This window comes from Lynx canadensis, chromosome B4 (genome assembly GCF_007474595.2).
Source record: "Lynx canadensis isolate LIC74 chromosome B4, mLynCan4.pri.v2, whole genome shotgun sequence".
In the NCBI taxonomy this organism is placed as follows: Eukaryota; Metazoa; Chordata; class Mammalia; order Carnivora; family Felidae; genus Lynx; species Lynx canadensis.
This window is the reverse complement of record NC_044309.1, coordinates 39,357,780-39,380,566: the sequence shown is the minus strand read 5'-3', so window position 1 is coordinate 39,380,566 and position 22,787 is coordinate 39,357,780. Positions and strand designations below refer to the sequence as shown.

General features: G+C 36.9%; 1 protein-coding gene across 1 annotated transcript in view; it reads left to right on the top strand.

The window, feature by feature from the left end:
- CB4H12orf4 (chromosome B4 C12orf4 homolog) overlaps positions 1-21,141 on the top strand; it is a 49,885-nt gene extending 28,744 nt beyond the window's left edge. The window contains exons 10-14 of the mRNA XM_030321663.2: positions 4,352-4,426; positions 8,008-8,210; positions 15,397-15,454; positions 16,041-16,108; positions 16,701-21,141. Coding sequence (XP_030177523.1) covers positions 4,352-4,426; positions 8,008-8,210; positions 15,397-15,454; positions 16,041-16,108; positions 16,701-16,793 — 497 coding nt within the window. The 3' untranslated portion in view covers positions 16,794-21,141. The remainder of the gene's footprint in view (positions 1-4,351; positions 4,427-8,007; positions 8,211-15,396; positions 15,455-16,040; positions 16,109-16,700) is intronic.
- Positions 21,142-22,787: the final 1,646 nt, after the last annotated feature.

The following is a 22,787-nucleotide window of genomic DNA, read 5'->3' as shown; positions in this document are numbered from 1 at the left end:
GCAGAGAGAGAAGGGAAAGCCAAGAAGGCTCTGTGCTAATGGCAGGGAGCCTAATGCAGGGCTCAAACTCACGAACCTGAAATCATGACCTGAGCTGAAGTCGGATCTTAACTGACTGAGCCACAGAGAGGCCCCAGTGATCTTTTGGTCTGAGTTCTATATCTCTAAAATGGACATAATTATTATGTTTTGAAGTCATAGAATTAATAGTAGCACAAAATACACACTTTTTATACATTTCATCTTTGATTCCTCCTAGGTAGCAGGATGTCAATTATAAGAATTGTTTTTGATTGTTCTTTAAAAAAATCACTATGTCCAGAACTATGTCCTGCTTTTTTCATATTTATCCAAAATTTAAACATGCTTTCTAACTCTTTGGGAAATTATTTTTAAAACTATAGAAAACATTCATGACATCTTTCTGTGTAAGATCTCTATTCATAGACTTAAGGGAAGATAGAGGTAAAAGAAAAATCTTTAACTCAAATTACAGAGTAATTCTGTTTTTTTAATTGAAAAATATGTTTTAAAAATGGTTTCTTTATAAGTTAAATTGGCATCATAAGTTCGTTTAGTTAAGAGCTAAATATAAGGGTAATATTCATAAATATATATAAGCTCCATTTTTCTTATTTTTCAGACATTTCATATTATGTAACAGGCATGAAATAACAATGCACGTTCTCATATGGCTGGAATGCATACTCAGCATTTTAATTTATTTTTTTTATAAAAACTTGATGTCTTGCCCAGGAAATAAAATATGGCAGGTTTTTTTTTTTTTTAATTTTTTTTTTAACGTTTATTTATTTTTGAGACAGAGACAGAGCATGAATGGGGGAGGGTCAGAGAGAGGGAGACACAGAATCCGAAACAGGCTCCAGGTTCTGAGCTGTCAGCACAGAGCCTGACGTGGGGCTCGAACCCACGGACCGCGAGATCATGGCCTGAGCCTAAGTCAGCCGCTCAACCGACTGAACCACCCAGGCGCCCCAAAATATAGCAGGTTTTTAAAGTACGGCTGGTCAAACTTTTAAATCAGCTTATGTACTTGGATGTCTTTTTTGTTGGTTTATTTTGCAACTGCAGTGTTTAAAAGAAACCATTATAGTACTTTTAGTTCCTATGTTTTGTGTTTTGTAGTGAGCAAAGAGATACTATTTTATCTTTGCTTGCTGTCTTTGTTCCTCTTCCCGTATTAATTGTAGAATTTCTCACTCTCTCCTGATGCTAGAATGTAGCTTTCTAGACTTAACCTTGGTAAGCATTCACTATAGTTTCCGTATTTATTCAATAGACCTTTTTTTAAAAAGTTTTATTTTTTAATCATTTCTTAAATAGGTAAAACAGTCTCAAGATTCCCAATTCAAACTGTATAAAAGAGCATACAGTGAAAGTCTTCATAATTGTCCACCAGCCACTCATTTCCCACCCCAGAGACAGCCAGTGCTGCCCGGTATCCTCCAGACATATGTTTATGTAAACATCAGTGCATGTGTGTGTGTATTTATTTAATTTTCCCTTTTACACAAGTGGCATCCTTCTCTGCACACTTTTCCACAGTTGGCTTTTTTTACTGAATATTTATCTTGGCCATCATGTCGTATCAGTGCATAAAGAGCATCCTTATACCTTCTGCTGTGTAGTAGTCCATTGCAAGGTATCCAGTTATTAATCAGTTCTGTGATGACACTTAATCCATCCCAACGTTTTTTCTATTATAACAAATAATGCATGAATCATGTTACACATATAGTGCCACGCATGTGTGAACCTATCTCTAGGAATAGACTTCTAAGAGAAATTACTGTGTTAAAGGGGACATACATTTATAATAATATTGATAGTGTTCGCAGTTGCCCTCCATAACAGTGCCACCAGCTTATATTCCCACTCTAGATAACTGTAGCTTTGCTGTGGCACTGTGTGTTACATATGACATGTGTCAGGAAATCATACAGAAATGTATCCTAACAAAGGACCTTTCAGAAAGTTCCAGTATGTCCTCTTATTCTTCTACCATCTTCTTCCTCTGTCTCATTCAAACTAGCAGTGATGTGATCAGAAACATTTTAATATTATTCTTAGTAGTGACTAAAAGCATGAAGATTGAGATCATGACAGGTGTGGGAGAAGGAGGATTCTAAGTATATTTATGAGAGATACAAAGTGTGTAGCAAATGACAGGAAGTTTTCAAACCACATACGGTTAAGGCAGTGTGTGTAAATCATGGTATTATTTTGCTCTTGTTCAAGCAACTATTTTGTGGTTTAAGTGAGTCAGTGAAACAAGTAGGTTTATAAAACACAACTTTCTTAAAGGAACCCACATGTTGTCATAGAAGAGTTCTGTGAAAATGCTTTCTCCGTCTTTTCCTTTTCTGTGCATGCCCACATATTTGTTCTACACATTTACATCCCGATACTCAAGTACTTGTTTATTCTAAGGCACTCCCATCACTTGTTTTTACTGTGTTCATTATATTAGAATCTTTGTGTTTCTGCAGTCCATTTTAACAAGCCAAAAGCAATTTAGTTTTCTGTGCACATTTTATGTACATTTTTTTTAAGTGAAAAAGTCATTTTCTTAGTATTGCAAGGTATTAGTGAAACCATGGAGGGGGAATAGACTATGAACTGTTCTCTCTTATTCACTTAGTAGGAATTCTGTCTGTTCATACCCCATGTGAACAAAATTATTAGAGTCCTTTTTTATCATTTGTTTTCTGGGCCAATTATTCATTACTGATTATATGAAGTTACTTTCATTCAGAACACTTTTGAAAGCATAATTCCCCTTGATATTTTCAGGTACCCTTTCGAAGTTCTGTTTTCAAGTGATTTTCTGATGCTGACAGCCTTTCCAAAATAGTTTTGCATTTAATTGAAATACACAGATACCTTCTTAAAGATAGCTGCTTTGAATGCTAATATTGATTCTGCATTTTCAAATTTTGGTAGAAGATACATCTGAATCTTTAAAAAATTTTTTTAAATGTTTATTTATTTTTTTTTTTAATTTTTTTTTCAACGTTTATTTATTTTTGGGACAGAGAGAGACAGAGCATGAACGGGGGAGGGGCAGAGAGAGAGAGAGAGACACAGAATCGAAAGCCATCAGCCCAGAGCCTGGCGCAGGGCTCGAACTCACGGACCGCGAGATCGTGACCTGGCTGAAGTCGGACGCTTAACCGACTGCGCCACCCAGGCGCCCCATAAATGTTTATTTATTTTTGAGAGAGCGAGTGTGAGAGGGAGAGGGGCAGAGAGAGATGGAGACACAGAATCGGAAGCAGGCTCCAGACTCTGAGCTGTCAGCACAGAGCCTGAGGCTAGAACTCACAGACTGCTAGATCATGACCTGGGCCAAAGTCAGAGGCCTAACTGACTGAGCCACCCAGGTGCCCTGAATTTTATAAGAAATCTGTTAAAAAATAGATGTACGTGTATAAAATAATGTGTGTCAAAGTATAATAATGTACGGTCAATTGCGATGTCTTATTTTACCAATATTTATCCTTCTAAATAATATCATGCCTTCTAGAAAAAAAGATTAACTATTGAATACCTAATAAACAATCTTCCATTTGGGCATTGAGGAGGGCACTTGTTGGGATGAGCACTGGGTGTCGTATGTAAGCGATAAACCACGGGAATCTACCCCAAAAACCAAGAGCACACTTTATACACTGTGTGTTAGCCAATTTGACAATAAATTATATTTTAAAAAATGTTCCATTTGAAACAAAGTCTCACATATCTGTTTGAAATACATTGTATATGGTGTGGATAAGAAGTAACCCCAGATTGCAGAATGGGCTATATATCAAGTGATTCCTGGTACTACTCGCCATTTGCTCGGAGTCCTGGACAAGTTATATCAACAACAGTGACTCAGAATCTAAAAATAAAGATGGCCACACTACAACTATTTAACGAAGTTGTTTTATGTGTAGTTAATTTAGTGCCCTGAACCTCCTGATGAAAAATAGGGTGCTGGCAAGTATAATGTGGTTAAGACCATAGGATTTGGACTCTGGGTATATGAGTTCAAGACCTGGTTCTACCACTTAACTGTGAATCTTTGGCTAAGTTACTTAACTTATGTAAGCCTCTGTTCCTTCATGTATACAATGAAGACAGTAATAGTACCTACCTTGTAAGGCTGTGGTTTTAGGGGTTTTGTAAGAATTAAATGAGACTGTGCATGTAAAACGTATATCAGAATGCCTGGCAACTAGCTATCCTTAGAACATTTTTGCTGTTATTGTGATTGATTGGGGAGTACTAGAAGTAATGTGTTCTCATATGTTGTATGTTCTTTCATGTTGCATTATCTTATGAATAGATTCTGGAAACCGAAATGGAGGAAGTGACGATAAGGCTAAAAATTCTGACAGGAACTATTTAAATATTTTACCTGGTAAGTGGTATTTTCCTTGAAATTGCAGTTTTCTAAGAATCACATACATGGAGATCGTAGATTTGAAATACAAGTTCTGAAATTTAAGTTCTTGTAAAAAGTTTGTCAATGTGTTACTTTGAAACAACATTGTATCTACATAATATGCTTTCACAGATGTTCTGCAATTTAAATCTTTATTCTCATACTAGTACTGACTTGCTAGATCCATACAAGAAAAATTTTTCAAAGTTGCAAAAGTTTACTCATATTTGCTATTTTAAATGTCTTCTGTTATATATTGTTCCTTAAATGAACCAAGAAGTCATTTTTATTGTGAAATACAAACAATACTAGAGATATAAAGAGTTGAACTTATAGACAGAACATGAGTCATATAATTTCTTATTTCCACTTCCCCATAAATTTTCCTGTTCCCCATTTCTTTGATTTCCTTTATTATTTTTTGGCATATTGTTTATCAACTGGAAATTCAGGCCCTCTTCCAGATTGAATTCATTCTGATGATGCTTAGTAGTGTTTATATGACAGGGTATGACAAGGAAGACATATCTGTTCACAAGCATGAAATCTTGTAAGCTTTTAATCATTTCAAGCTTGCATTTTCCTCAATAGGTTGTTTCCTCACATTTTCTGCCCCAGATTTTCTCCCATGTAGGTCACATTCCATTTAATGTAAGCAGATAGCACGCCCCTTTCTGGTATTCGTCTTGTCAGTCCCAGGCAGTTAGCTTGTGGTCATCAGCTTCCGAATTTCCTCCCACCTTCAGATATCCTACCTTCGTGGGTAATGTTAGAGGCAGGATTGCATCACCATACGCTGTTTCCTCCACTTTGTGGAACAGGAAACTGTCCTCCTCTCTATCTAAAAATACCTTCATTGAGACAGGATTTATTGTATTTCTCTTCACAGATCCCTAATTTAAATCATCCATATTTTGTGGCTTTCTTAAAATGTGCCAATCTTATTATCTATTCCGGAGGTACTGATGTGTGGGGTTTTTTTCAACTTACTTCTTTCTTGCTATATTTATTTCCTTCATTGCTCCTTTTTGGGAAAAGCCTATAAGTTAGTATTGCATTATTACCACCAAATCAGGAGACTATGTCATAGTCCGCATTAGAAACGGGTATCAAACTATTCAGTTAGATATGCTAACACCATCTGAATTTCCATGTAGTTAGGGGATGCCTGCACAGCCAGAAAGTTTACAGGAGATGAAGAAAGACCCAAGTCACAAATGCTTTTAAGTTTTTAAGTTGCAAAGGAAAATAGTTTTATTTATATATTTTCACCAGTAGGTTTACTTGATCATTACCTAAGTATTTACAGTTTATATCCTCTAATTCTCACAACAACTTTATAAGGAAAGCAGTCAGGCATTATTTTTTGCATTTCTTATACAAAGTACAGAGTTTAAGTTGAATTTATTTGCCCAAGATCAACTCAGCCAATAAAGGCTAGAGATCCGATCTTCTTAATATCCAGTCTAGTCCTTTTTCTTCTATATCATCTTATTTTGATTACCATTGCCCGCTCCATGACCCCCATTTCAGTACTGGGTAAAATGAGGCCAAGAGACAAGTCATGTAAGGTCAAACAAAGCAGTGCCAATTTGGGGATTAGGAGCACCTGACTTGTTCACTAAGTCATCTGCCTCACTGCTGGACCGCAGCCCATATTTAATGCTGTGACTTCCCTCATCTAAATTATCAGTAGGAGTTGAGGGGTAATGCACTTCACTGGGCCCGGAAGGATATTGTCTCATACAGTCTGCCAGGTTTCTGATAAACAGTCTGCCTCTTATATTGCCTTCCAAGGAAATCACAACTATACTTGCCACCACACAATTTTCCTTTTTTAAATTTTTTATTTATTTATTTTTTTGTCTAGTTAAGTCCAAAAAAAAAAAAAGACCTTTGCATGGGACCTGTCACTAGCATCTACAGGTATAGCTTACCAACACTGGTAACTACAAATGAATTAACACTATGCTAAAGTATATCAAATACTTTTAAGCATACATGTATTTATAAATAAAATCCTAAGGTAATGACTTTAAAGCAAGTGGAAGCAGAATTTGTGAGGGCATGGGTTAGTGATGAAAGTGTAGTACTTAGAAGAGCAAAGCTTTCCTAGAATTTTCATATCAGAGTTTCCAAGGAAGCATGTGTATTTGTAAAAACATATTCTTCATATGCTTGTATATTTTATATATTTATTTTGACAGAAACTGCAGAATGTACAGGCTGATGGCTAGTGTGGCTCCATACAAAATGGAGTAATTATAGGAAGCATGAATTCTAAGGTTTGATAAATGCTGCTCCAGCATTCAGTCTATAATCATTTGTTCATCCAGCCATTCAACAGTTGTTTATTAGGTACCTCCTATGTACCAGGAACCATTCTATGTGCTAGAGATAGAACATTAAACAAGATAGACAAAATCCCTGTAGTTGTTGAGCATAAACAATGGTCTCTTTAATCTCAAATAAATAATTTCAGTGCTGAGAAGAAATTTAAACAGAACAATGTAAAGGAGAATATGTGAGAAGTATCCTATCAGATAGGATTGTCAAAGAAGATCTCTCTGAGGAGGTGATCTTTGATCTGAGGCATCTTTGGTGAAAAGAAGTCAGCCATATAAGAATCTTGGGGGAAAACTTCGATGAGGTAGCCCTGATTTGAGAACAAGTTCTACGTGTTTGAAGAACTTTACAAAAGCCTGTGTGGCTGGGCAGGAAGAGAGGATGAGACAGTAGGATGTCAGAAAGATGGGCAGTGTTCAGATCATATAGGCTGCGCAGACCACAGTAAGGGACTTGGCTTGTTTTCTGAATGAAGTGTGAGCCTGTTGGATGATTTGAAGTAGATGAGCGATATAATCTGATTTATACTGAAATTGTTTTGGCCGCAAATGTGGAAATGGTTTGTAGGTAGGCCAGACTGAGAGCAGAGAGATTAATTAAGAGGCTATGACAAAAACCTAGGTGAGAGATGATGGTAGCTCGAGCTAGGGTAATAGCAATAAATTGAGTATCCCAGATTTGAGAAAATTGTTGGAGGTATTACTGAAAGTAGTTGATGGTGAAGTGTATTGTGGATTAGGGAATAGATACTGAGATAAAGTAGTTAAGGGCAATTTCTATGTTTCTGTTCCGTGCCACTAACAGGAGGGAGGTTAGATCCATAAACTGAGATGGAGAATTGCTGCTTTAGGGTATGTGCAAGACAGGTAATCAACCTGTTTTTACATATTCACTTTGAGTTAAGTAGGACATTTTGAGCATTTACATCAAAATAGATGTGAGTACTCATTTGATTTACTTACTACTTGGTGATCACTTCATACCAGTTTATGAACCTATGCAAAATTGGCTGTTTTCTTTTTTTTTTAATCACCTTCTTTCCAAGAATTAAGGAGCAATGGCCATATTTGTTTCCTGAGCTCAACATATAGGTTCCTGATATATCTCTACTAATTCAGCTCATTGACTTCCCTAATTATAGTTATTTATAAACCCTATTGCTGAAAGCGATTGATGCATTTGAAAATCATGATTGCATTTGGTGTTCACAGGAGAATTTTATATTACACGGCATTCTAATCTCTCTGAAATACATGTTGCTTTCCACCTTTGTGTGGATGACAATGTGAAATCAGGAAACATCACTGCTCGAGATCCTGCCATTATGGGACTCCGAAATATACTCAAGGTTTGCTGTACCCATGACATCACAACAATAAGCATACCTCTCTTGCTGGTGCATGATATGTCAGAGGTAAGCAGGTATAAAATACCATAATTTTATAAATATGTTAACCCTTAATATGTAATAATAATAAAATCCACTTTACATTTTAAAAGCACTTTTTAAAAACTAATGCACTTTTGTATCTCCTATCTGGTTAATAGCATTGAGTGACAGATGATACAAACCAATGAATAATACTTAACCACTTATGTTCAGAGAATTCTGGCTTTATCCTACAGTACACAAACAAGAAAATAAAGTCATCTTTAGCTTTGGATAAGGCATATGCCCTTACTCCTCCCCCTTCTCTCCCTCTTCCTCCATTTTTGTCTTAAGTGGCATTAGATTTCTCTCCACATTTATATTTGGCTTACACTAAGATTAAAATTAGTCTGCATTCTTGGGGGTGGGGGTTGCAGCGCCTGACTGGCTCCGTTGGTTAAGTGTCCAACTCTTGATTTTGGCTCAGGTCATGATCTCACAGTTGGTGTGTGAGTTCAAGCCCCACGTCGGGCTCTGCGCTGACAGTGCAAAGCCTGCTTGAGATTCTCTTTCCCTTTCTGCTCCTCCCACTCTCTCTATTTTTCTCAAAATAAATAAATTTTAAAAAGTTGGTTTGCATTCTCTGAGTATGCATTAATAGGCAATAGAAGGAGATGCTAGATGACAAGAAGAAGCCAGCCTCGTTTTAACATTCTCCCAAGGATGCTCTTTGGGCAGTTCAAGTATTGGCTTCTACAATTAAAATGTGGCATAACCATTCACTCATTTTATTATGTACTGTGCATTATTGTATATTCTGAAAAAAAAAATCTTTCCATGACTGTTTGCTTTCTCTCCTGTTTTCCTTCTCATCCACATACAAACTGGTTAGAGGGGATAAGCTGAAGAGATAATACAAAGACTAAAAGGTCAATTTTCAATAGTCTGGAGAAACAAAGTAGCTTCAGCACAGTGGATGTAGGCAAGTCCTTCTGGGAGAGCCAGTGGTCAACCTGGTGATGAAAGGCCCATGTCATCAACTTGGTGCCTGCTGGTTTTGAGGTGGCTTCTTTTTTTTTTTTTTTTTTTTTTAAGCAAAATGGCTTAATGCAAATCCTGAATGCCAGGAAGGAAGTTTGGCCATTGATTATTAAAAGGTATTTCCCAAAGTAAAGGGTATATATAAATACTACTTTTTAGAGCAAAACACTTAGACTCATTAGCAAAGGCTTCATTTTAGATGCAATACCCTATGTAAGCACACAAAATCAATTCCAGGTAAGATGAGGTGATTTTACATGATTTTCCCCTTTCAGCCCATTTTTATTTTCATCAGACACATTGTTTCGATTAAGAGAATTCTGGCTCCATCCTGAGAGCTGCATCAGACTGCCTAACTTCTCATTCCACTCACTTCTGTAGCCTCAGTTATACCTAATATGGTATCAGGAGAGATTGACAATGTGGTTTGTTTGGGATTTTTTCGACTGTCACTTTATAAAGCTTTAATTCCATCAGGAATTTTTAGCCACTGTTAAGTTATCGTCACTAACTAGTCCATCTATAAAAGTCTTTGGAGAATAACAAAAAGTTTGTGATGAATTCCAGCTGCAAGGAAACATCCAAACAGTCCTGCAGCTGGACTCCTGGTTAACCAGTTTATAAAAATGGTTATATGTAGGTGGGAAACAACCTCAAAAACAGTATTTCCTAAAGTCACTAAGTTTGGATTTACTTCCAGACATCTGATACTACTAGCATTCCCTCTCCCACAATGTTACAAAAGTTACATGTTTTAAATCGGGACAGCCAGCTGCAGGACATTAAGTTTGTTTCCAAAGTGTCCATTTTAATTCACAAAAGTATATTGAGCCACGATCCTCCCATTTGTTGTATTTAAACATCCATTCGGGTCAGGAGGTTTATTCTACGAACTCGGACAACACTGCACAGGATATACAGTTAATCTTTGCTTTAGCTTTCATGCAAGGGCCCCAGAGCATTTTCAAGTGTTGTTTACTTCCTCTAACAAAACAATTTCTAGACACTCAGTTACCACATTTTAGTGTGTGCACAGGAATGACGATGATGTCTGCAACAGCCCATGTTCTGTGGTAGAGCTGTAGAAATTAATTGCAGTGTTCGAAAAAGAAAAAAAGGAAAAGAACAAATATTCTATCAGTGGGAAGAAAGACATCCTGATTTCACCAGTTTATCTCTGTAGATCTTTGTGATCTGAAGGTACTGGAACCAATCTAACCTAATAGATGTAGAATGAATCTGCAGGCCAAGAATCCAGAGTTCCTGATTTCCTTTTATTTTTTACTGTTAACCAGTTGAATAATTTGGGACTTAGGGTTTAGTTATTATAACTGTGGTTGATGAAGGTGTTGTTTTTAAATTTGTATTAGAATATAGTACACATATAGAAAAGTATACATAAGCATATAGCTCAAATTTTCACAAACTAAACACCCATGTAACCAATACCCAGATCATAAAACAGAACATTACACCACCCAAAAAGCCACCTTCATGCCGCCTTCCAGTCACATAAACCACACTCTTTCCGTGAGGGTAACCATTTTTTTCATTTTGAAAAGCATAGATTACTTAGGCTTGTTTCTGTAGTACATAGTGCTGTATCTGGCTTCTTTCACTCAATAATTATGTTTGTGAAATTTACTCATATTACTGTCTGTGTTATAGATTGTTCATTCACACTGTTACATATTATTCCACTGTGTGACTAGACAATTATTTAGCCATTCTACTATTTATGGACATTTGGTTAGTTTCTAGGTTTTGATTATTATTACTAATGCTGCTATGAACATTCTAGTATATATATTTCTGTTAGATATATACTTAGGGATGGAATTGTTAGATGTCATGGCATGCATATATTTATCTTTGGTATATACAACCAAATATAGTTTCCCAAAGTGATTGTTTTTGAATGTGAAAAATAAGATAGCCAGATTGTTCCTTACCTTCAGGTAATGGCTGAGAAACTGATTAATAGGAGTAGGTCAGATACCTCAGAGGCACATACCTGAGAGTAAAGAATAGTTTTTCAGTTTCTCCCATGGGTGCATAAACTCAGAAAATATTTCTGATATCTAACTTTCAAGACATCTACCAACTAAATCTTAATCACCTTTGCAGTTCAACCTTATCCTAATCAGAAGATTCAAGTTGAGTAGTCGAAGTATGGCCATTTTCTTTTTAGAAAGTATTGTCTGCAATTATAACCACAGTTGACATTTTTTTATCTTAATTGCAGCAGAGTTAACATACAGTGTTGTATTAGTTTCAGGTGTACAATATAGTGATTCAACAGCTCTGTACATTACTCAGTGCTCATCATGATAAGTACTCTTAATCACCTTCACCTATTTCACCCCCACTGCCTTCCCCTCTGGTAAACATCTCTTTGTTCTCTACAGTTAAAGAGTCTGTTTCTCAGTTTGTCTGGGGTTTTTTTTCCTTTTTTCATTTGTTTTGTTTCTTAAATTCCATATGAGTGAAATCATATGGTATTTGTCTTTCTCTGACTTATTTCACTTAGCATTATACTCTCTAGATCAATCCATGTTATTGAAAATGGCAAGATTTCATTCTTTTTTTGGCTAAATAATATTCCATTGTGTATATATACCACTTCTTCTTTACCCATTCATCAATCAATGGACTCTTGAGCTGTTTCCATAGCTTGGCTATTGTAAATAATGCTGCAGTAAACATAGGGATACATATATCCTTCGGATTGGTGTTTTTGTATTCTTTGGGTAAATACCCAGTAGTGTGATTACTGGATCATGTGATAATTCTATTGTTAATTTTTTGAGGAATCTCCATACTGTCTTCCGCAGTGGCTGCACCAGCATACATTCTCACCAACAGTGCACGACAGTTCCTTTTTCTCCATCTATTCACCAACACTTGTTTCTTGAACTTAATTTTAGTCATTCTGACAAGTGTGAGTTGGTATCATTGTGATTTTGATTTGCGTTTCCCTGGTGATTAGTGATGTTGAGCATCTTTTCACGTGTCTGCTGGCCATGTGTGTGTGTTCTTTGGAGAAATGTCTATTTGTGTCTTCTGCCCCTTTTGTAATTGGATTATTTGTTTTTTGGGGTGCTGGGTTATATCAGTTTTTTATATATTTTGGATACTAACCCTCTATCAGATATGTCATTTGCAAATATCTTCTTCCATTTAATAGGTTGTCTTTTAGTTTTGTTGGTTACTTCCTTTGCTGTGCAGAAGCTTTATATTTTCATGAGGTCCCAATAGTTTATTTTTGCTTTTCTTTCCCTTGCCTCAGGAGACATATCTAGAAAGATGTTGCTATGGCCGATGTCAGAGACATTACCGCCTGTGCTCTCTTCTCGGATTTTTTGGTTTCAGGTCTCACATTTAGTTCCTTAATCCATTTTGAGTTTATTTTTGCATATTGGTGTAAGAAAGTGGTGTAGTTTCATTCTTTCGCATGTAGCTGTCCAGTTTTCCCAACACCATTTGTTTAAAAGACTGTCTGTTTCCCATGGGATATTCTTTCCGACTTTGCTGAAGACTAATTGTCCATATAGTTGTGGGTTTATTTCTGGGCTTTCTATTCTGTCCCATTGATCTATGTGTCTGTTTTTGTGTCAATACCATACTGTCTTGAACCACTACAGCTTTGTAATATAACTTGAAGTCTAGAATTGTGATACCTCCAGTTTTGTTTTTCTTTTTCAATATTGCTTTGGCTATTCAGGGCCTTTTGTGGTTCCATACAAATTTTAGGATTGTTTATTTTAGCTCTGTAAGAAATGCTGTTGGAATTTTGTTTCTTTTTTCTAAATTTTTTAAGTTTTTATTAAATTCTAGTTAACAGTCAGTGTTATATTAGTCAGGTGTACAATTTAGTGATTCAACACTTACATACAACACCCAGTGTTCATCACAACGAGTGCTCTCCTTAATACCCATCACCCAGTTAACCCATCCCCCCACACCTTTCTTCTGGTAACCATCAGTTTGTTCTCTATAGTTAACAGTCTTTCTTGGGGCACCTGGGTGGCTCATTCAGTTGAGCATCCGACTGTTGGTGTTGCCTCAGGCCACAATCTCATGGTTCATGGGTTCGAGCTGAATAGTTGGGCTCTGAGCTGATAGTGCAGAGCCTGCTTGGGACTCACTCTCTCTTCCCCTTCCTCCCCTTCTCTCCCCCGATCTCTCTGTCTCAAAACAAATAAATAAACTTAAAAAAAAAAAAGAGGGGTGCCTGGGTGACTCCAACTCTTGGTTTCATGATCTCATGATTTCATGAATTTGACCCCCACATCAGGCTCTGTGCTGACAGTGTGGAGCCTGCTTGGGATTCTCTCTCTCCCTCTCTCTCTCTCCCCCTACCCCACTCATGCTATCTCTTTCTCAAAATAAATAAATAAAACTTAAAAAATTATTTAAAAAAGTCTGTTTATGGGTTTGCCTCTTTTTTTCCCTTATGATTATTTGTTTTGTTTCTTAAATTCCACATATGAGTGAAAACATATGGTATCTGTCTTTCTCTGACTGTCTTTCTCTGACTCCATCCATGTTGTTGCAAATGGCAAGATTTTATTCTTTTTTTATGGCTGAGGAATGTTTCATTACATATATGTGTACATATAAATTTTAGAATTGTTTGTTCTAGCTCTGTGAAAAATGCTGGTGGTATTTTGGTAGGGATTACATTAAATGTGTAGATTGCTTTGGGTAGTGTAGGCATTTTAGCAGTATTTGTTCTTCTGATCCATGAACATGGAATATCTTTCCATTTCTTTGTGTCTTCTTCAATTTCTTTCAGCAGTGTTTTCTAGTTTTCAGAGCACAGGTCTTTTACCTCTTTGGTTAGCTTTATTCCTAGGTATCTTACAGTTTGTGGTGCAAATGGGATTGTTTCCTTTTTTTTTTTTTTTTTTATGTTTATTTATTTGTTTTTGAGAGAGAGAGAGAACACAAGCAGAGGAGGGACAGAAAGAGAGAGGGAAACACAGAATCCAAAGCAGCCTCCAGGCTCTGAGCTGACAGCTCAGACACGGGGCTTGAACCCACAAACTCTGAGATCATAACATAATTATGTTATAAAAATGGCACCTTACCTCTGTTGTCTTTCCACCAAAACCGATACCTTCAGTCTGACCATGAGAAAAACATCAAACAAATCCCAGTAGAAAACATCCTATAAATTACCTGACCAGGACTCCTCAATAACAAGGGAAGTCTGAGAAACTCACAGGCCTAAGGTGACATAATAACTCAATATATGGTAGTATGCTGGATGTGATCCTGGAACAGAAAACATCTTAGGTAAAAACAAAGGAAATCTGCATAAACTGTGAACTTTAGTTAATAATAAGGTATCAATAGTGATTCTTTCTCTTTTTTTTTTTTTTTGGTTATTAAATTATTTGTTTATTGTACTGCATTTAATGCACCCAGTAGAAAGATTAAAAATGTATTCAGGGTTTATTTTGAACTGACAGCAAATAAAAATCCTTTTGAGATCATGACAATTTGACAGCATTATGATTAAGTTCAATAAAGGTACATGGGGTATTTGGAAGATCAGATTCTATAGCTGCCTCTCTTTAAGGCTTCTAATTCATCTAGTTCCTTAAATGATAGGGGGGAAAGCCCATATTTGGTCAGGAAACATTTCAAAATAAAGTCATAGGTTCTCTCGGTAAAATGTCTTTTCATGTCAGTTGTTAAAATGGAGCCGTGGGGTGGGGGCTTTTTTTAGACAAATGGATGCATTTGGTTTGGTAGGTGGCTGGAATGGGATGTTTATTTCTGTTACTTTCATATGTATACAATAAAAGCATTTTAATGCACTGTTCAAATATTAATACAATTTAATGGAGTTATTCGTGCTAAAATTGAGAGTAGTTGGAGTTCTTATGTCATTTATATTTGTCTTTAAAATTAATTCTCTAGAAAGTTTTAAGGGTATGTTTAATTTTTTTAATTACACTTACTAGGATAATTAAATTGGTTTGTATTCCACAGATATAGTCTAACAGCCATAAGGAGTTATATACCTAAAGACCAGAAGAAATCCAGCTTACGTTAACCAAAAGTTGCCTGATTCTGCTCGCAAAGTAGATGGTCAATGTTATAGACAAATTAAGATCTGATTTTTTTTTTTTCTTACAGAGTTCTGTTAAAAACATATATGTTTTGGTTCTGTTTTTAGGAAATGACTATACCATGGTGCTTAAGGAGAGCAGAACTGGTGTTCAAGTGTGTCAAAGGTGAGCATAACCTTATATTTAACAACATGATCTGTATTTCTTACTCCCAAATATTGAAACAAGATCAACCCAGGAGAAAGAATATGAACATTACCTCTGTCATCTCGTACCTCAGTTAAAAGTGGTTTAACAAACAAATATGTTTTACTTCTCTTTTTCCAGTCATAAAATAAACAAATCTCTGGCCCTCTTGAAATACAGGAATATTTGGATGTTATTTATATTTTGCTCTGATTATAGCTTGCTCTCTATTGCCTTTTTATTTTCTTAAAAAGAAAAAAATAGAACCACATCTTCAATTAATCTTTAATAACCTGCTTTAGCTTCATTGTATGGAGATTAAATAGGACTTGAGAAATCCTAAATGAGAATACGTTGACAAAATTATGTTAAACTTCTCTGGCATGGAGAATTAAGGATTGTAGAAATTTATCTGTTCTTTGGATCTTGGCTCGCCTACACACAAGTGGCTACCTGAAAAGGAATGACACAAAGCCCCACAATGATAATTCAGTTTATTTCCATAAGGGACTTGTAGGTTTGAAGACCAAAATTCATAATTCAGCAAAGTGTTGTTCTATTTTAGGTTTCATGATGGAAATGGCTTCTTGGGATGGAGGTGTTTCCAGGACGGTGCAGTTTCTGGTACCACAGGTGTGTTATGTGAATAGATCTTTGCTATAGTATTGCTCCTAGATATAGCTAGGCACACTGCCCTAAACTCAACATAATATAAAAACACTAACAGCTTTCTATTTGTTAAGAGAAGTGTTTGGATGCCATAAAGGCATTTAGTTTATTGTCAGGGATGTCAGCATCTACCACTCAAGGGATCTTTTATTTAATGCCAAAACTGTATTTGACTCATCTTTTGGTTTTTTCCCCACATTTATGTTATATAGATCTTGAAGAGTCCATGTAAAAGGGCATTAGCAGAAAATGATTCTGTATTCTGTACTGAGCTTAGCAAAGGTAGTGGTACTTTTGTTACTGATTACACTAGAGCTATGTAGGGATTTTTCTGGCAATCAAACTTATTATTTGACAGAAACAACATAGATTCTTAGAAGATTGAGCCAGAAAAACACCCCCTGCCCCATGACCCTGTGGTTAACTCAGTCATGAAAGAGAATTTTCATATATCTCTCTCCATATCCAAGATTAGTTCCATATTTTAAGTTACTTTAAAATTTTTTTTAAAAGTGATGATTTAACAGATGTGAACTTTTCTTTTTACCTCTTACAGAGTATTTCTGAAGAAATGTTCTATCAACTTAGTAACATGCTCCCCCAGATCTTCCGAGTGTCATCAACGCTTACTCTGACGTCCAAGCACTGAACCCTTAGAGACTGACACTCTGGCAGAAGACTGCCAAACTCTCCAGGAACCTGAGCTGTGCTGGGCTTCTGTCAAGCAAAAGATGCCCGGAAAGAGAACTTGCAATCCAAGCCACAAATCAAATCATGATGTATGTCTGTGAAACCTTCCAAAAATTCATATACTGTATAGTCTAGTGATCAGCATTTTACTTATATATTTACTCTTAAAATGCCTTTTTGAAAGAAATCTTTCTTTCTACTGTTATGTCCTCTCTGTGAATATTAGTAAGTTAAAACATCCTATATATCATATCTGGACACTTGATGTAGGAGATTGTTGATTACATTTTTATGGAGACATTTGACTTTTCCAAAAGGTTTGAATCCTATCTAGTGCAAGACTTAATCAGCCATATAAATAAAATCTTCCCTTTACCTTATTTGCCAAGTGAAAATTAAAAGACATTGAGATACACATTTCAAGTATGGATTTCTCATGAAAATCTTTGTGGAAACACAAGCCTATGAAACAGACATGCTTATTCTTTTAAATTCTCCTGTTTGTAAAACTTGTTTTTATTGTACTCTTTCTAAAGTTTTACAAGAGTCAGAAGAAAAAGAAATGAGTCAGAAAAAGACTTTGGATTCTTTACCTCTGTCTCATCTTCTCTATATTATTGACCTTGCCCTTGTCTATTAATAACATTTCCATGTGCTAGGAAAATAGTATGCTTATTTGCAAGCCTAATAGAAAGTTAGTCTAAACCAGCACCTGGCAGGATTTTAGTGCTCATCAACATTATGACAGACAACAAGGATCGTTTTTATTTCTCCATCCTGCTTCCTGCATTCTCAACTTCCTTAACCATTCTACTTCCTGCATTCCATTTTTGATAACTATGTGCCCATTTCTTTCTCTGCTCTGTCTTCCTTTTCTATTGTCTTTCCTACCTGCTTAGATGCCACGTGTCACTTATTTCTCCCATCTACAACATTTTTATAACATCTGTAACACATTTGCTATGAGTAGTGGCTACATTAAGCAAAGACATTTACAAAAGCAATAGTTTCCTCAAATCCAAGTTATATGGATGTTGTAACTGGCCAGTGAAATGAAATGGAGGACGTTTGACATCATGATAAGATGATATATCTTGATTCCAAGGAACATAAAGCACTCTTGTTAGTATACCTAAAGACCTAAATGTAGTAACTTATAGAAACTCTTCTGACACACAAAATGCTTTCCCATAACATGGAATGTGTCTTGATTTTCTACTCAAGAAAATGACTGCCCAAGTAGCAACGCTAAGAACACCCACTCCAGACTGTCCATTACACACTAACATCCTTCCACATTTTTCAGGGAACCTGATGATCCCACCAAGAAAAAGGTAGGAATTCTGCTTTTATAGCAAAAAATTGTGTTCCAGGCGCCACTGGTATCACTGAGACTGATTCTAATGCAAAGCAAGGTAGGCAGAGGTAGAAAATAGGGGTGTGTTAGAGCAGTATCAAAGACTGTTTTAGTTCATAATATCAAAGGTCAAATTGGAGGTGGGTGGAGTCGGATCAATAAAAGGCATTCAAAAAGAGGAACTGAGAATCTTTCTATTGTAGTCCTGTAACTAAGCTAAGTGGACAGCTAACAGGGGCGCAGCCAGAGGTCAGGGGGTAGGAGTAAGTGTTCATTTATGGAAACTTGGTGAATGCTAATGCCCACTTATTCCTTTTCCACCATATAATGTAGTGGCTTTCACCCCAGGACAATTAAAGGTAATATTTGGCCTGTGAAATCAAGATAAATATATTAAGTATCCTTTTTTCACCTGTACTGTAATTTGATATATATGGAGGTGGTTAAGATTGGGAAAATGCTTATGATGTTATACACTACTGCTATGAAGACATACCAAGTCCTAAGCTAATAACAAATAAATAATTCATAGTACTAATTATTGGGGATTTTAGTGAAGCTGTGGGTGAAAGTCTGGAGTTTTGTGTTTGGATCAGGAAACCATGATCTTTTTCTGAGTGTTCTAGAGAGCTTTGAGGAGAGGAGGGGTTTCAGGCACTTCCTGAGTGATGTGAAGAAAGTACCTTAGCAGGTTGAGAATGGAAGGGGAATTCTAGATCTAAGATAAAGATAAGAACAGAAATAGAATGAGGGAGGCACTGATAAATGGCCAGTAAGTTGAGAGAAGCTGACCACAAGAGCCTTTTAGGGGTAGGGGTGGAGGGCCTCAACACAAACATGGGCAAGGAGTGTTCCAGTGAGCATGAAGCTTTCTATTTGCATAAACAGCTAAGTATTTCTAAGACAGATGGACAACATGGGCCTCAAGGCCTTAAAAATATGCTTTGGAAATCACTCAGGGGCATTGAGCCTGGTGTCTCCATTCCATACTGCTCTTCCCCTTCCCCAATTTTTGTTCTCAAAGCACAAAACCAAGTAAAGCTATAACCTCGCCATTGATTGTGGTCATGTTCTCAGCACGACCATGTGACCGGAATGGAAGAAATGCATGAATAAGAATTTCAACAGAAACACAACTTCACTTGCCTGGGAGCTGGCAGATCTCTTACTGGCACAGTACACACATCATTTGTGCCACTTTGGTTAGATGCTGGCTCATTCTCACAAGGAGAAAAAATGTTCCACAAAGGAAGGATGAACTCATGTCAACATTCCTGTTCTAGAGGCCCCAAGGAGAATCAGCAGAGCTGTGTCCGAAAGAACAGATACAACCTAGAGAGTGGAGTCTTGGCAATTTCTCAGTTTCTAGGTGAAAACGATTACTTTTCTGTTACTTCATTTTCCCATTTAGATGAAACTGGATTGCTTTGCTCAAAAGTAGTTACAGAAATAGAAATTGTTTTATTATGGAATAGAACATGTTTTACACCTGTTTACCAAAAGTGCCATGTATTCAGAACCACTGAGATCACTGGGTTTTCTATCCTTTAACCATCAAAGAACCTTTCCATTAGCTCTCCCATATTTCTCTGAAATGTTTTGAAAATGTTTACTTCGCAAACAAAGTCATCTGAGCAGTAGTCTTTGTTGTCGTAACAGACATATCTGTGGAGCTGAGTGATAGTATTAGCAAGCAACACATAGTGTTCCCACATAGGTATCATTGTATAATTCCCATACATACTTTTTTACATAGAATACATAGAATTATCATGTAGTTCCAGGCAAATTCACAAAAACAAAAAACAAAACAAAAAAACCTTGCTGTTTTATTTAACCTGTAAGGTCTCATCCCAGTGAAATGTATTTTGGAGAGGTTTTTTGTTTTTTGTTTTTTGTTTTATAGCTCAATAACATCACAAAGGACCACTAATTCCAAGAACCTCAAGCTGAGAACCACAACTTTGGGCAGAAATATTTACATGAGTGCATTGCAAAGGGAGAGCAGAGATAAGGACAACATGAGTGACAGATTGACCCAAGAATCCCATTCAATAAATGCCAAGTGTTTACTGAGTTTCTCCCATACACAAAGGCATGGTGCTAAGCAGGATTCAGCCTCTAGAAGGCTATACAAAGGCTGTGGGACTTGAGGAACTATTTGATTAAGGTAATAAGACTTTGCAAGCTTTTCTGTGATCCGTGATGATGCCTATGACCAAGCCGAAATGGATGAAGCTGAAGGGATGAGTAGCCTCCTGAAATGACCTACAGAACTAAGAATACCGGCTCATGTCCTTTCAGTATACACAGCTAGTTAGTGCAGTACAATCCAGATCTCTCCTGCTGTCCTTTTCCTGATCTATCTAAATGTAAGATTTGGCTGAATTTCATGCCACTCATCGTTAATCATGGATTCTATATGATTTCACCTGCTTGCTCAAATTTGTAACTCTAAAATTAATAACAGCACTTGCCAAGGCACATAGTCATTTACAAAAACAATGGTTTTTATCAAATCCAAGTCGTGGCTGCTGTAACTGGCCCACACAATGAAAGGGAGAACCTTCGGCAGCACTTGAGCAGCACTCGAGTGAAAAATTCGAGTAGACACACACCTTCCCAGCCGAGAGGAACAAGGCCACTAACGCTCTGCCTTCTGGTGTCAGCTCTCATTACGTAAACAAGTGTCCTTTTCATGGTCTATTTAGTGTCATGTTTTTCACACCTTTATGCATTTTGTTGCTGATTTTGCTGTTCAGTGGCCCCCAAGTGCAGTGCTGAAGTGCTATCTAGTGTTCCCAAGCCTAAAAAGGTTGTGATGTACCTAATGGAGGAAATGTGTGTGTTCCATAAGCTTTGTCCAGGCATAAGCTACAACACTGTTGGTCGTGAGTTCATTGTTAATGCATCAATAATCTATATTAAATAAGGTGTCTTTAAAAAGAAACATTTTAAAAGGTTTTATGTTGATTAACTCACAAAAATGTAATGCGAGGCTTGCAGGAACCTGAACCTGTATTTCTAGGAACAATGCCTCGATATTTCCTCCTTTAGTGTTCACAGTGCTAGAATCAACTATATGTGTGTGTTCTCTCCCAGGCCAGAGCACGTAAAGAGCTACCTGTGGATATCTTTGGCACATGGGGAATGAAACATGGAACGTATTACCAGAGAAGCAAACAGATCTTTTCTGGGGGTGTTTAGGAATTAAGCAGAAGCTGCTGTCACAGATTAGATATGATATCTGCAGGAGGAGATTGTATTTGTGGGTTTCTCCCGCCCTCTTTCATTCTCTCCTGCTTTCTATCCTTTGCTCCTTTTTTTTTCTTTATAATGAATTCCTAGTTTCTTTATTAGCAAATATGTGCTCAAAACTACTCAGAATGACAGTATGGCATCAGAGAGGGGGAGCACAGTCTCTAGAGTTAAACAAAGCTGGTTCAAGTGCCAACTCCCTGATTGACATGCTGTGGCTTCTCACATTGGGCATATTACCTAACACCCGTAAGCATGTTTCCTTGTCTGTAAGCTCTGAAAAATTAATAATAGTATCTACCTCATTGAGTAGTTGGAAGGATGAAGTAAGAAAGCACATACTACCTGGCATATAGTCATTCTATAAATATTTGCTGCTATTATCCTTCCTTCATGCCTTCCTGTCTCCCCTTCCTTCCTTTCTTCCTTCCTGTCTGACCTTTCTTCTTCTTTCCTTCCTTCCTTTCACTAGATAGTAGTGATACTAAGTCACTTAAAACATCATGTCCTCAAGTAGTTTACAGCCTTATTGAGTTGAGAAAGGAACACATAGTAACTCACAGTATTAGCCAGCATATAGTAAGGGTATACAGTCAGTGCCAAATAGAGTGTACACAGAGTACTGTGGAAGTCAAAATAGAAACATGAGCAATACATTGGGCTGAGAAGGATGTTGAGCCCCTTGAGAGCTGCTTAGCCCTGCCTTTCTCTGGCATTGAGTAAGTATCCTCTGGGAGCCCTTGTTACACTCAATAGGTCAAGCACAAATCCTCCTGGCAGGCAGACAGAACACCACCTGTGCCAGTGGCAGCAACGACTTCAGAAACAAAGGACAGGGCAGGTTATAATGTCAGGAGGAAGTCACAAGGTAGGTAAGTAACCCTGTATTTGAGTGAAGCAGGAAGTACTATTACATTTTTATCAGGTGAATCTAGATTTTAGACAACAATGGTATAAAGTAGTTATAAAACTTAAACTCTCCTAGCCCTGTAGCAGCCATATAGAGCTCCTATAATGCTTCTCTGGTTCATCTCTTATGACTCTCTTGTCAGTGAGATGACCAGAAGTTTCCTATATTACAGATGACTGAAGCCAGAGGATTAAGTGCTGGCAAAGGACTAAATGCTAGAAAGCTACAGGGAAGAGGTCCTGAGGATGAGAGGATTAGAACTTAGACATCACTCGTTTACTTAGTCTACTTTGTGCGTGTGGTGGCAGTGACAGGGGAAGGGGTAATAAATACATCTCTTTATTTTAAAAATTGTCTTGGCTAACAGAATAGCAAACCTCTCTGAAATTTACTGGCTGAAACAGTAAGCAGTTTCTAGTCATAGCTCT